The sequence below is a fragment of the Fringilla coelebs genome, assembly GCF_963513975.1.
Source record: "Fringilla coelebs genome assembly, chromosome: 13".
NCBI classification, from domain to species: Eukaryota; Metazoa; Chordata; class Aves; order Passeriformes; family Fringillidae; genus Fringilla; species Fringilla coelebs.
Window position 1 is genome coordinate 21,190,065 of NC_140039.1, and position 13,507 is coordinate 21,203,571.

At 49.4% G+C, this 13,507-nt stretch overlaps 1 protein-coding gene across 1 annotated transcript; it reads left to right on the forward strand.

The window, feature by feature from the left end:
• Positions 1 to 2: 2 nt before the first annotated feature.
• On the forward strand, positions 3 to 13,015 carry EDEM1 (ER degradation enhancing alpha-mannosidase like protein 1; the record flags this gene model as incomplete). Its single annotated transcript, XM_084214326.1, has 12 exons — positions 3 to 382; positions 1,219 to 1,291; positions 2,716 to 2,819; positions 3,591 to 3,762; positions 4,811 to 4,994; positions 5,450 to 5,624; positions 6,160 to 6,280; positions 6,649 to 6,819; positions 7,406 to 7,479; positions 8,197 to 8,293; positions 9,267 to 9,443; positions 10,332 to 13,015. The coding sequence occupies 12 exons, from the start codon at positions 3 to 5 to the stop codon at positions 10,419 to 10,421; spliced, it is 1,818 nt and encodes a 605-aa protein (XP_084070452.1). The 3' UTR covers positions 10,422 to 13,015.
• Positions 13,016 to 13,507: the final 492 nt, after the last annotated feature.

The following is a 13,507-nucleotide window of genomic DNA, read 5'->3' on the forward strand; positions in this document are numbered from 1 at the left end:
CCATGCGATGGCGGTCGGTGGTGCTGGGGCTTCTGCTTCTGCGGCTCGGGCTGCAGGCGCTGCTGGCGCTGCTGCCCGCGCTGGCCCGCGGGCTCTGCCTGCACCCACGCCTGCCCTGCCCCGGCCCGCGGCCGCCCGCGCTGCCCGGCCCGCCCGCGGGCGCTGCGGGCCGCGGGGCCCGGCTGTGGGGCGCGGCGGCGGGCGGCGATGAGTACGAGCGGCGCTACAGCGGCGCCTTCCCGCCGCAGCTGCGGGCGCGGCTGCGGGACGCGGCCCGGGGCATGTTCGTGTTCGGCTACGACAGCTACATGGAGCACGCCTTCCCTCGCGACGAGCTCGATCCGCTGCACTGCCGCGGCCGCGGGCCCGACCGCCGCGACCCGTGAGTGCGGCCGGGCAGCGGGGCCCGGGGGGAACGGCTGTGCGGGACCGGCGGGGAACGGCCGCTGAGGGACCGGCGGGGAATGTGCGCTGGGGGCCGGTGGGGAACGGCCGCTGAGGGGCCGGCGGGGAATGTGCGCTGGGCGCCGGGTCAGTGATTGCCTGCTGCGGGCCGGGTCAGTGATTGCCTGCTGCGGGCCGGGTGGGCACGGCGCGGGGCTGGCAGCGCTCCGTGGGTGCCTCCCTGGGGGTCAGGCTGGGCCCAGCTACGGCACAGTTGGTAATGGCCATAAGCTAAAATACAGCAAGTTCCGCCTCTGTATGAATCGTGGAATGGTTTGGGTGGGAAGTGACCCTAAAGCCCAGCCAGTGCCACCCCTGCCATGGCAGGGACACCTTCCCCTGCCCCAGGTGCTCCAGCCCTAGTGTCCAGCCTGGCCTTGGGCACTGCCGGGGATCCAGGGGCAGCCCCAGCTGCTCTGGGCACCCTGTGCCAGGGCTGCCCACCCTGCCAGGGAACAGTTTCCTGTTAATATCCGGTATAAACCTATTCCCCTTAAGTTTGGAGCCATTTCCTCTTGTCCTGTCACTCCAGTCCCTCTCTGTATTTCTTGTAGTCTCCCTTCAGGTACTGGAATGAACTTTCCATAGTAGGGCTGAGCTGTGGAACAGCTGCCCAAGGAGTCATGGAGCCTCCCCTTTTGGAAATGTTCCAAACCTACCTGGATAGTTCTTGTGTCACCTGCTCCAGGTGACCCTGCCTGCACAGGGGGTTGGACTGGATGATCTGCACGGATCAATTCCACCCTTAACAATTCTGTGATTCTGCTTTTCCAGCTCCAACCTGAACATCAATGATGTGCTGGGGAACTACTCCCTGACTCTGATCGACGCGCTGGACACGCTGGCGGTGAGTCCTTGGTGTGGGGACACTGCCCTGGCCAACCTGGGACCTGCCCTGGCCACGCTGGGACCTGCCCTGGCTGGGGCAGCTCCCCAAGGCTTGCCCAGGTGGTGCAAACAGCTGGATCGTGAGCTAACAGCTGGATCATAAACCAGCAGTGTCACGTGGGAGTAAGAGAATGAGAGTAGTTGGAGATGTCGGCAGAGATTTCCAGAGGAGACAGGAAATTTTGGAGCTCCTCCCCAAGGTTCAGATGAGATCTCTTTGGGATATGCCCAGGCTGGGGGGATATGAGCTGGAACTGCTGTGAGTTGCTGAGAGGTCCATCAGGAGGAGGGTTCAATGTGTGCACAGTGGCTGGAAGAGCCCTGGTTGTTTCACTTGGCAGAGAGGGCCTGACTGACACACAGATCTGTGTGAAGTGGTGAAAGGAAGGAGGGGAAAACCTGTAAAGCTGCCTCTCAGCTGCATTTCTGATAAAACTAGAAGATAACATGAGGAGCAGCTCATTTCTTTTTTTTGTGCCAGGGTATGGGGTCATGAGGAAGAGCATTTTCAGAGACCCCAGCAGGTTTCAGTGTTTTCATCTGTGCAGCCAGGGCAGGTTTTGTGCCTTCTGGAGTGTCACGGCTCACTGATGTGCTGGAGCCATGGGGATGTGTATCTCCTTTGGCTCTTTAAGAAATAAAACCTTTTCCATTCCACCCTGGGCTGCAGCAGTGCAGGGCAGCTGTGAGCAGAAGTGAAAGCAGAAGTGAGGAAAAGGTTGGGTTTTACTGGGAGAGAAGTTGGGGATCTGGTAATGGTGCCTTCCTGTCCTCCATCACCAGTGGGGCAGTGCTTAACTTCTTTTCCCAAATGTAAATGTTCTGGTTGCTAAATCTCCTGTGTTTAGAAGCTGCTGCATGGGGCAAGCCTGTTCTGCTCCTCATTGCTCAGCCCAAACATGATGCTTCCCCACTGGGTCTGGGTAATGGGGACAGCTGGCACCTGGTGCTTTGGTTAAAAATTTAAGTATGTCTCAGCCTTTTCATGAGCTCAGGCAAGCAGGCACCTGTCTTTTTGTTCCACATTCCTGCTCCCCAAAGCTCAGACTGAACTTAGATCTGTCTCTGGATGCAGTGGAAATCACTTCCTAGGTTAGACCTGTGGGAAGCAGGCACAAGGGAACTCCTGGATGTGCAGTGCTGGGTCAGGAACCTGAAAGGTTGGACTGGCCTTTGGTCAAATAAACATTCAATCAAACTTCATTGTTCTGCAAGTTGTGTTATGTTTAAGCTAAGCTTAACTCTTGAACTCATAGTTCAGGCAGTTTGAATACTCAGTGTGCTAAATCTGACTGCTGGGCTAAGATGTGAACTTGCCATTCTCTTCCCCAACCCTCTTCTGAAGCAACAATTGTACAAACTAGCTTTGTTTTTCTGTAAAAGGTAATGGGAAACTCCTCAGAATTCCAGAAGGCAGTGAAGTTGGTGATTGACACAGTTTCATTTGACAAAGACTCAACAGTCCAAGTTTTTGAGGCAACAATCAGGTATGTGGTGCTGTGTTTATGTCTTTAAAGGTTAAAGACTTCATGTGTGTAATTCACAGTGAAATCATTGATTAGGAGGTCTTTGGCAGGCTTTATTCCCTAAATGGTTCCTCAAGTGAGCTGTTTCTTAATCTTCTATGAAAATATTCCAAGCTTTCATATGGGAAACAATTTTAATCAGTCCCGTGTGACCTGGAGCAGTGAGACAGTGGTTGGCTCAGTGCTTGCAGACTCTGCTTGCAGCAGAGACTCAAATCTGTGCCCAACAAACAACCCTGGGACAGCTTTTCCCTGCTCTGTTTTTGGTTCATGGACTTCTGATCACTTTCACTTTCATTTTAGATGAAAAAGACTCTTCTCTGTTGGAAATAGGTTTAGATACTGTCAGATTTTAAAAGGTTTTATTTTCTGAGTGCCTCAAGCAGTGTTTATTCCTGCTTCACTTGGCTAGGCTTTCTTTTTTCTGAGTACTAAGTTTATGTAACACCCTTCCTGCCATTTGCAGGGACTAGAAGGTCTTCACTCCTAAAGAGATTTGTTACAAGAACTCTGGGTTAGGTAAATTTTGCAGAACTGGGTTTTGGAACTGTGGCTGACAGCAGCATGACTTCTACATGTGTTCACTACTGCTGGGGGAAAACCAGGTCATTTTGTGTAGTGCCTGTAAGGAGCACAAAGTAATAATTCTGTCAGACATGACAGCAGTAAGGTGTTTAGGTGAAGAATGAGCTTCAGAACGGACTGAAAACCTGAATTTTCCTTTTCCCACAGGGTTCTGGGAAGCCTGCTGTCTGCCCACATCATAATTACAGACACCAAGCAGCCCTTTGGTGACATGACCATTAAGGATTATGACAATGAGCTGCTGCACTTGGCTCATGACCTGGCAGTGAGGCTGCTGCCAGCCTTTGAGAACACCAAAACTGGCATTCCCTATCCTCGGGTGAGTGACACAGCAGCCCTGGGGGACATGGGCTCAAAGCACTGTTTCACCTGTCCTGCACCTTACATTTTGTGCCCTTCTACGTGCACTTGGGGTATTGAGCCTACTCTGAGTTATTCTGAAGTGACACAGGGGAAAATGCCCTGAGTTTTGGTGATGTGGGTAATACAAGTTGCTCCTTCTGTCTAGTAAATGTTTTCCCTGGGCTGATTTTCACTGTGTTTATTGTTCCCTGTGGGTCAGGAGTCATTTGTTCCTGTGCTGGTTGGCTGGAGCATTCCCTGCCCTGTGTCACACAGCAGCAAACAATAATGTCATTAACAAAGAATACTGTAAAGGCAAAGAGGAAGAAAGTGACTCTGTTGGTGACTTGCTACTAAAACAATTATATTAGAATAAAACTCTTCTGAAATATTTATCATACTGGGCTTAGAATTTGTAATTTTCCTGAAGACTGCTCAGTGGGTTCTCAATACTCTGGCATTCTTGGATGCTGCAGCCTCTTGTTTTAAGCAGATGCAGTTGGCAAAGAGGAGGATGTCACTACTACTGCAACAATCCTAAACTGCAAAACTATAATTAGCACTTGCCTGGCTGCTCTCAATTTCTGGAGACAGAGCACTGCTCTTCCCCCTGTAGAAATGTGAATTTTCACTTCTGTTCAGGGCCTGGTAAAGCAGCTGAGGGTGCTGTAACTTCCCTTCAGCTCCCTGTCCCATGGGAAGGGGAGGAGCATCCACTGAGGAAGTTGTTGGTTTCCCCAGCACAGACTGAGGGGCAGCAAAGAAGGAAAAGCCTGAATGTCTAGTGGAAGGCATGAAAAAGTGAAGTTTGCAAGGGTTAGCAAGTATAAGAGAAAAATGAGGCTTGCCCACTTTAGGCTTGATGTTGTAAAGCTAGAAGAAGAATGTCAGGAATTCTACAGGAAGGTTTTCCAATGTGCTGGCTCTGTGTCTCTGTGCACATTCCATGCTGCACATTGTGCACGAGCCACCAGAAAGGCTTGTTCCTAAAGGGGAGGGTGCAGCCTGCCTGTCCCTGTTCACAGGTGAACCTGAAGAAGGGGGTTCCTCCAGACAGCCACAATGAGACCTGCACAGCAGGAGCTGGATCCCTGCTGGTGGAGTTTGGGATCCTCAGCAGGCTGCTTGGAGATTCCACGTTCGAGTGGGTGGCCAGGAGAGCTGTGAAGGCCCTGTGGAGCCTCAGGAGCAATAACACTGGACTGCTGGGTAATGTTTGGGTGCTGCTGTGTCCTCATGTGTCCTCACCTTTGTCCTTCTGCTTCCTCTGTAGCTGTTCAGTCACATTCTCCTTGTGTAACCAGGGCTTGTGTTGAACTAATGGCACTTTGGGGCTTTCCAAGAAAAATGGAGTCTCTGAAAGACTCCTTAGGACACAGGTTTTCAACTCAAATTTTTCACAAAACTGGGGAATGGAGTTGAAGCCCTGATTTGTGTCCCCATTAATATAATTCAGATTGGCAGATGACTCAAAGTACCTAAAATAACTGCATGTGTGTGGGTGCTCCTCAGATGAATGCACCACTGTAGCTTCATCTGATGTTAATCTTTGATTCTTCCTCCTCGGGAATTTCTGAACCTGTGATATTCCCAAGTCTTGACTGGATTGTTTCTCTCTGATATACTCAGCAACCTCAGACTAAACTTTTTGTTTGTTCTGAAAGGAAATGTTGTGAATATCCAGACTGGTCACTGGGTTGGAAAGCAGAGTGGACTGGGAGCAGGGTCAGATTCGTTCTATGAGTACCTGCTGAAGTCCTACATCCTCTTTGGGGAAAAGGAAGACCTGGAGATGTTCAACTCTGCTTATCAGAACATTCAGAACCACTTGAGGAGAGGGTATGTGATTCATGTCAGCATCAATTCCTTGAGCAGTGAATCCTCCAGCAGGATCTGAAACACATCTGTTTGTAGTGCTTTGTGTCAGGCTCTAGAAAATCTGTTCTCCTTTTTACTGTAAGAAGCAAAATCTCCTTTCCATGGTAGTCTCCTCATTCCTCACAACTGATGGGGTGCAGAGAAGCCAGACTGCTTTCTGTCCCATTTATAAATGGTAAGGCTGAGAAAAGTCTGGCACTGCAAAAAAAAAAGTATTAAATTGGCTGCTTTGTTCTTCTGAAAGCCTGATCTGCCTAGCATGATTTTTTGGTAGAAATTCTGCTGGCAGAGCTCTAAGATAGGATCCCTTTATGAATTAACATCCCTTTATGAATGAACTCATCTGAGGGCATGGCAGTGTTTGGGTTCCTTTCACAAGGAGCCCAGCACAGCAGAGCAGTGGCTGCCTGAGCTGTGGCAGTGTGCTGTGTGCTGCCCAGGCAGAGGCACTGCCCTGCATTGTTCCCTGCATTGTTCCCTGCATTGTTCCCTGCAGCAGGGAGGCCTGCAATGAAGGAGAAGGGGACCCTCCCCTCTATGTCAACGTCAACATGTACACGGGCCAGCTGATGAACACCTGGATCGACTCTCTGCAGGCCTTCTTCCCTGGGCTGCAGGTGAGCTTTCCTTCTGGGAAAGGCCCTTCACTCCTGGGCTGGGAGTGAGTCTGAGCTCCGAGCTGAGCTCCCACCTGTGGCTTTGCAAAGAGTTCAGTTCAGCTCTGCATTAACACAACTGTGTGGGGGGGGCTGGCCTGCTCTCTGCTAGATCTGAGACTTTCAGCTTCCCTCTTGTAGCTTCTGCGTTTGTATTCTGTGCTGTGAGGCTCTGCTAAGGCTTTTACTGCAAAGAATGAATGCATTAGTACTTTTGGGGGGTTATTTTCTGTGTGTTTTATGGGAGAAGAGTTGTTTTAGGTGCCACATTCTCATCTTTGCTGACCTGCAGCACTAAGTGTGCGTATCTCTGGCTGCTCTCGTGCCAGGTGTTGATAGGAGATGTGGAAGATGCCATTTGCCTCCATGCCTTCTATTATGCCATATGGAAACGCTATGGGGCTCTCCCAGAGAGGTACAACTGGCAGCTGCAGGCCCCAGATGTTCCCTTCTACCCACTGAGGCCAGAGCTGGTGGAGTCCACATATCTTCTGTATCAGGTATCTGACTTCCCTGAGCTGCACATCATGGTTGGGCCAAAAGGCTTTTGTTCAGAAAGTCACTTTATCCCCCTGACCTCTGGCCAGCTGAATTTTGGCAGCCCTGGAGCTGCCTCATGTCCTGTGGAGCCTCTGGGCAGGCACTGCAGTGTTGTGCAATGTTGTTGCTCTGCTGTTTGCTTCAAAAACAGCCTTTTTTATAAGGCAGGCAAAAACAACGCTAAACAACCTTTTCTAAAAGCTGCTGGCAGATTTTTACAAGGCAGAGACCTGTGACTGCTCAACCAAAATTGTTGAAGTAAATGTAAGAGCTTTCCTTGCAATACTGCCCAGGCACAGATACAATAAACTAAAATAACTAACTGCCTACAAGGAAGGGATCAGAGAGTTTGGATTTACTGCAGGTTTTCTAGGATTTGCTCTAAAGCAAATGTGAGAAGCTTGCACTGGCTAATCCAAGTCATGCTCCTATAAAGATAAGTTTGCTGTGATACACAAGAGTCTGGTACCAATAGGCCTTTGTTGTGTTATTTTTACAGGATTTCAAAATTGCTGATTCTAACTCTTGTCTGTCTTCCTTATTTAGGCCACAAAGAACCCGTTTTACCTTCATGTGGGAATGGATATTCTGCAGAGTTTGGAAAAATATACAAAAGCAAAGTCAGTCTTCAATGTTCTTTTCTTCTCTCAGTGCTATATATCTACATTTTATTATACAAATATTGTATAGAATCCAGTCTGCCACATGTAGGTAAACCAGAAAACCCAGCCCTCCTTGAAAGCCACAAGTGATGATTTATTTATTGAGCACTTCTTTCTTTCCCATCTGAAAATGAAATTATAGTCCAGTGGCAACTTTATACCTTTGGAATTTTATCACCGCATTTCAAAATGCATTGTTGATGATCAGCTGCTAAAAACTGCTGAAAACAGTAGTTGGGAATTTTCCTAGGGATCCTGCAAGATTATTTCTCACCTGCTGGTGTTTAGCTGAACTGAGGGATGGCCCCTAAGGCAGATGCTGTTGGGTATCAGCTTCCAGCTCAAGGCAGCAGCAGTGAATCCTGACTTTAATGCGGAGTAGCTGAACTTCTTGCAAGGCTCAGGGGGAAGACAGTGAATTTTTATTCCTTATTATAATTGACTCATTTTCTAGACAAATGTGTGATGACTGGCCAGGTCAGACATTGCTGGTGAGGGGGGTTCAGGTGATGACAGACCCCTCAGCACCAATAACCAGTGAGTGTTGCACAACACAGTTGTTCCATTTGAGCCTCCCCCCTGGCAGCTGGAATGCTCTGAAGTGAGGGGATGTCTGGGCAGCACTTGGAGAGCAGCAGAGCTGGAACTGACCCCAAACCCTGTCCCATGTTGCAGGTGTGGCTATGCCACGTTGCACCACGTGGTGGACAAGACCAAGGAGGATCGAATGGAGAGCTTTTTCCTCAGTGAAACCTGCAAATATTTGTACCTGGTACGTGTGTGCTGCTCACTGCCAAGGCACTGCACAAAAATGGCACAGGAGGGGGCAGGAGGTTATTAATTGTTAATTAGAAACTGGGTTGGGGGCAGGGCACCATTAATGACAACCTGCTGGGCTCTGGGGTTTGTACATGGGGGTGATTCAGGCTGGGCTCTGGGGTTTGTACATGGGGGTGATTCAGGCTGGGCTCTGGGGTTTGTACATGGGGGTGATTCAGGCTGGGCTCTGGGGTTTGTACGTGGGGGTGATTCAGGCTGGGCTCTGGGGTTTGTGTGTGGGGGTGATTCAGGCTGGGCTCTGGGGTTTGTGTATGGGGGTGATTCAGGCTGGGCTCTGGGGTTTGTGTGTGGGGGTGATTCAGGCTGGGCTCTGGGGTTTGTACATTGGGGTGATTCAGGCTGAGCTCCCCTTCTTTGACCTCACCCCACTCTGAGCTGGGGCAGTTGCCCAGGCGTGGTTCCTGCACCTGGAGAGCTGCAGATCTTTGGGAAGAGGGGAAAGGAGAGGGAGCAGGACTGGAGGGAGCTGCTGCTCAGCTCTGAGCTAAGTGCTGTTTGCAGCCCTCCTGCCTGGGACAGCCTCTGCTTTCTCCCTGCTGGGCTTTGGCACTCACAGGAGAAAGCATTTGGGCTGACATTGCCTAAGCCCCTGTTCTCAATCTCCTTTAGTGCAGAAAACCAAATAAATCTGTGACTGAGTGGATGCCAGCCTAGAAATGCCTCACAGAGCAGCTTAGAAAAATAAGGGCACTTTAGGTTGTGTGAGAAGTTTTTCTTCCGCTCTCCTCTTCTAACTGCTCAGATCAATCCCTTGCATTAAGACTGTTTTGCTCCAGCATTATTTAGCACTAGAAGGTATTTTTGTGTGATCCTTCAAAGCGTGAGTACCTGTTCCCAACTGCTTGTGACTGGCAGGTGGAGGATGGGCACACCTCCAATGCCTGTCTCTGCCATCTCTCCCTCAGTTGTTTGATGAAGAGAACCCAGTGCACAGGTCTGGGAATAAGTTCATGTTCACTACTGAGGGCCACGTGGTGTCTGTGGACGAGCGGTTCCGGAGCTCGCTGTGGGAGGACATCCTGCCTGCAGGGGAGGGCAGCCTCAAAGCCTCCGAGCTCAAGGCAGCCAACTTCAGCTCCAACGTAAGCAACACACAGGCTGCTCCTGCTGGGCCTGGGGAGGGGCAGCCAGGACACACAGAGCCTCTGCAAGGGCTGCTGTGGAGAGTTCCCTTTAGAAGTGTCAAATGCCTGAGGAGCTCCCCTGAAAAGCGCTTTCAGCAGCAGCATGAATGGGATCATGTGTGGGATGCTGGTGAAGGTGAAGCCTGTCCCTTTTGAAGTGTTTTGCAGCATTTTTTTTTTTGTTCTTTGTTAATTTACTTCCAATTATTTTTCCTTTCCCCTTTCCTTTGCCCTTAAAACTCTGCAGTGTTGCTGTCAGGGGCAAAGTTAGAAGCAGAGGGTCATCTAAACCAAGCTTTGTCTTCCTCAGTGTAATTTTGGGGGATGGAAAGGGGAACCTTTCTCAGCAAGGCCCCAACTGGCCCCAGAGCTCTGGCTCCAGTGCCCATCACCAAGCAAAACAGATCTGGTTTAATCCCACAATGTTGGAGTTGAAAGGACCTTAAAGATCACCTCATTCCACCCTCATGGGCAGGGACACCTGCCACTAGAGCAGTTAAGGACAATTTTTTAAAATATCTCCTGGTGGGTTCTGGTGTGGCTCCTTCCCTCCTCCCCACAAAGCTCCAGGAAAAGAGCATCATTTTAAACCTTCACAGTTGTCATAGTGAAGGAAATCTCAGTTGCACAACAAGCTGTGCTGTGTGTTTGGAAGCTGCAGCCTGCACTGAGGAAACACTTGCTGCTCATTTATGGGATTTGTGCTGCAAGTCTGCAAAGAACAAGGGAAAGTTGGAGGAAAAAGTGTTATTGGGTACAATTTTCTGTACTGGAAGGGTCTGAAAGGATTGCAGAGGGGATGGCTTTGGATCTGAGTCTTTAAAAGGTTGTAAATTTTCTCAACAGTGTAACAGAGTCCCTGATGAGAGGAGGTACCTGCTGCCCCTGAAGAGCAACTACATGAGACAGATCGACAGAATGGTGGGACTGATCTGAGGGACTCTGCAGGGGATCTTGGGGCAGCTTGGCATCCTCTGCAGACATTCCTCCCCTTCAGCTGCTCCCTGCACAGGCTGGGTCCCCCAGGTGTCCCCCAGGTGTCCCCCAGGTGTCCCTGGGCGTGGTCAGCCCTGCACACCAAGGAGATGGAGCTCAGTCCTCCGAGCTGGGGTAACCTCCCGTGCCACCTGAACAAACAGCTCTTGTTTCAAGACTTCCTATGAGAAATGTTGTTGCAAATGAAGGCTGAATATATTTTAAAGGAAAAAGAAGGCAAATTGGCCTGTGCCACTTAGCTACCTCCTTGTAGCTGTATTACAAATGTCCCTCTAGAGCAGGGTCTGCTATTTAATTTGAAATGATCTCGGGGCTTGGGGAAGGAGTGGGGAAGTGCAATTTTTTACACCAAGTTGAATTATTGAATTTTTCTGACTAGCAATACACAACCTAAAGGTCTACTCAGGTAGGAACCCACTGGGTTTGCTGAAACAAAACTGCTCTGTGTACTCTTGGAAAGATCACTGCTGGTGGTGTAAGAGCTGCTGGTAGAGTCTGACATGCCTCACAGCCACAGCTGGTAGAAGCTGCAGGGCTGTGAGAGCCTGTAGCTGCAGAAACCAGTGATCAAACCAATCCAGGTGCCTTTCTGGAAGGGAAGGGGGGGAGGGAAGGGGGAATTGCAGAGCCACTCAGGCAGAAGTTCCCAAAGTTTCCTTGTTTGCCAAGTTTTCAGTGCCTTTTCAGGAGAGATGCTGCTAAGAACTGGTGTCACAGTACATGAAGAACAAACTATTTCACATTCCTGACAGGATTCATGTGTTAGTGCCTTAAGTTCTCTTCACTAGCAGGGAAAACTGAGCTTCCTTGGGAAGATGGAAAAGTATTTACGATGAGCTGGTTGAAAATTCAGTGGAACCCAAAGTCACCTAAAAAGAGGTGTTTGGAGTTTTTTTGAAGATACTGGAAAAATATCTATGGACTTTCAGGAAGAAGGCAGTTAAGGGCTTGAGGGGTAACAACAAACTGAGGCCAAACCAACTATTTTAAATATACCAAGTTGTTTTTTTTTTCTGGTGGTTGTTTATATACTTCTAACTTTTGACTACAGTTGAAGTAGTAGAATGTTATTTTTGGGTTAATGACTTTTAAATTGAGGCATAAATACGAGGGCAACTTGATCTGCTGTATTTTCACCTTCTTACAACAACATTGGTTTTCATAAACCACGTGTTGCAACTCAAAACATTTCTAATAAATATGAAGTTTGTGCTGGAGAGGTTATTGTTGGAATCTTTTAATGTACAGATGCATCTCAGGGACTTAGTTGTAGAATCTTCTATTCTGTGATAGTTGAATCTTGTATTCAGGCGAAAAAAAAAAATTCACCAAGTCTTCTTAGTGTTATTATGTGTGTTTGAGGGGGTGAAGGGTTGGAGGGGGGAGAGGGAAATAAGTTAAAATTTCCCAAAATATTGCAATAGATTGGGTTGCCTTGGTGTTTGAGGCAGCTGGTGATTCCAGCTCCTGTAGCATGGGCTTTGCCAAAGGTGTTTCTGGAGTGTCTGAGTTGTCTGTTTCAAGGGAAAAGAGGAACTCAAGGTGGTGTGATGCAGAGAGGTGTTGGCAGAGGTGCAGGCAGTGCTGCCAGTACAGGGTGAGGAGGGCAGGAGGATGGGCAGGGGCAGAGGCACAGAGCTCTGGGCTCTCAGCTGGGCTCACCCTGCAGTGAGCTGAGCTGAGGTGAGGTGGGGAGGGAGCCCAGCCCAGCATCCCACACTGGCTGGCTCAGCTCACAGGGGATGGCCAGGACACTGGGAGGGACAGGACAGACTCACCCTAAGGGTCGTGGTGGCTTCTCCTGCTCCAGGTTTGTCCCTGACTGCCAGTTTAGCTCCCTGAGTGTGACTCTGGCCCCTCTCCCTGTGACTGTGCTTTCTGAACTCCTGAACCCAGGGGAGGCTCCCAGCCCAGGACTATGCACGGAATCCAGTCCAGAGCTTTCCAGAGAGAATTCCAGGACTGTGAGGGAGTTGCACAACTGCTTTGCCATTGTGTTTTCCTTGTGATTGCCAGGAATAGTGAAAGGTGGCTGAGAATGAGAGCAGCCCAGACAGGAATTGCAGCCTTCCAGGCAAACATGATCAGCTTCCCTTAGGAATTGCTTTGGAATTTCTGCTGCCAGGTGATGTGACAGTCATCTTTCCTTAGGAATGCTTTTATCCTCCCAGAAGCTGCTGGTAAAGGACTCTGTGTTCCTTCAGGAGCCAACTTTTCTTCCTCTTTGTTCTAAAACTGCTTGGATACTTTTTTCTCTGTAAGGACAGGGCACCTGTTGTGCAGCAAAATGAGAGCTTTTGTACAAGTCAATGGCATCAAAATGGAGCTGATAACTGTGCTGGAATCATTTGCTGAAATGGACTCTTGTATTTCTTGGTATCATGTGCAATATCAGGTTTTCTGAACTGAAAGTGCCATGTATGCTTAATTGTTATTTATCCATGAAGTATTTAACTGAGGAAACTCGGAAGAGGACCAAATGTGCTTTCATGAAATGTCCTGAATTTTCAACACTTGGCTTGCCTTTTGCAAATCTCCATTAAAAAATCGTGTGTTTGACTACTTTGATGTGTGTTTGTCCTGTAGGGGATCTCCCTGCACCTTCTGGGATTTCATCTGGTTAGAGCTGGGACAATCCCATTTATCCTTCCTGCAGGAGAATAAACCCACCCCAAAACATCAGGGCTCTTTCTTTTCTCCCCCCTTCCCCTTTTTCTCCATGAGGGTCTGGGGGCAGCTGAGAGCAGGGACTGGTGTGGGATAAGTGAAGTGTGACAGTTCTGGTCTCATGAGCAGGTCCTGACCTCCCTGCTGGGATTCCCAATCCATTGTCCTGTCAGTCCATGGAACACCTGGAATTCTGCACCGAGAGCCTTGCTGGGCTCTCTCCAGCCCAGGGAGAACCAGCCTGGGAAACAGCTCGTGCTGGGTTTGAGAACAGGAACATGGAAATGAGCTGTCTGGCCATCACTTTGATTTATTGGCTCTCCTTTGCTGCTTTCCCTGCTGGATTTGTTTCCTCTCTG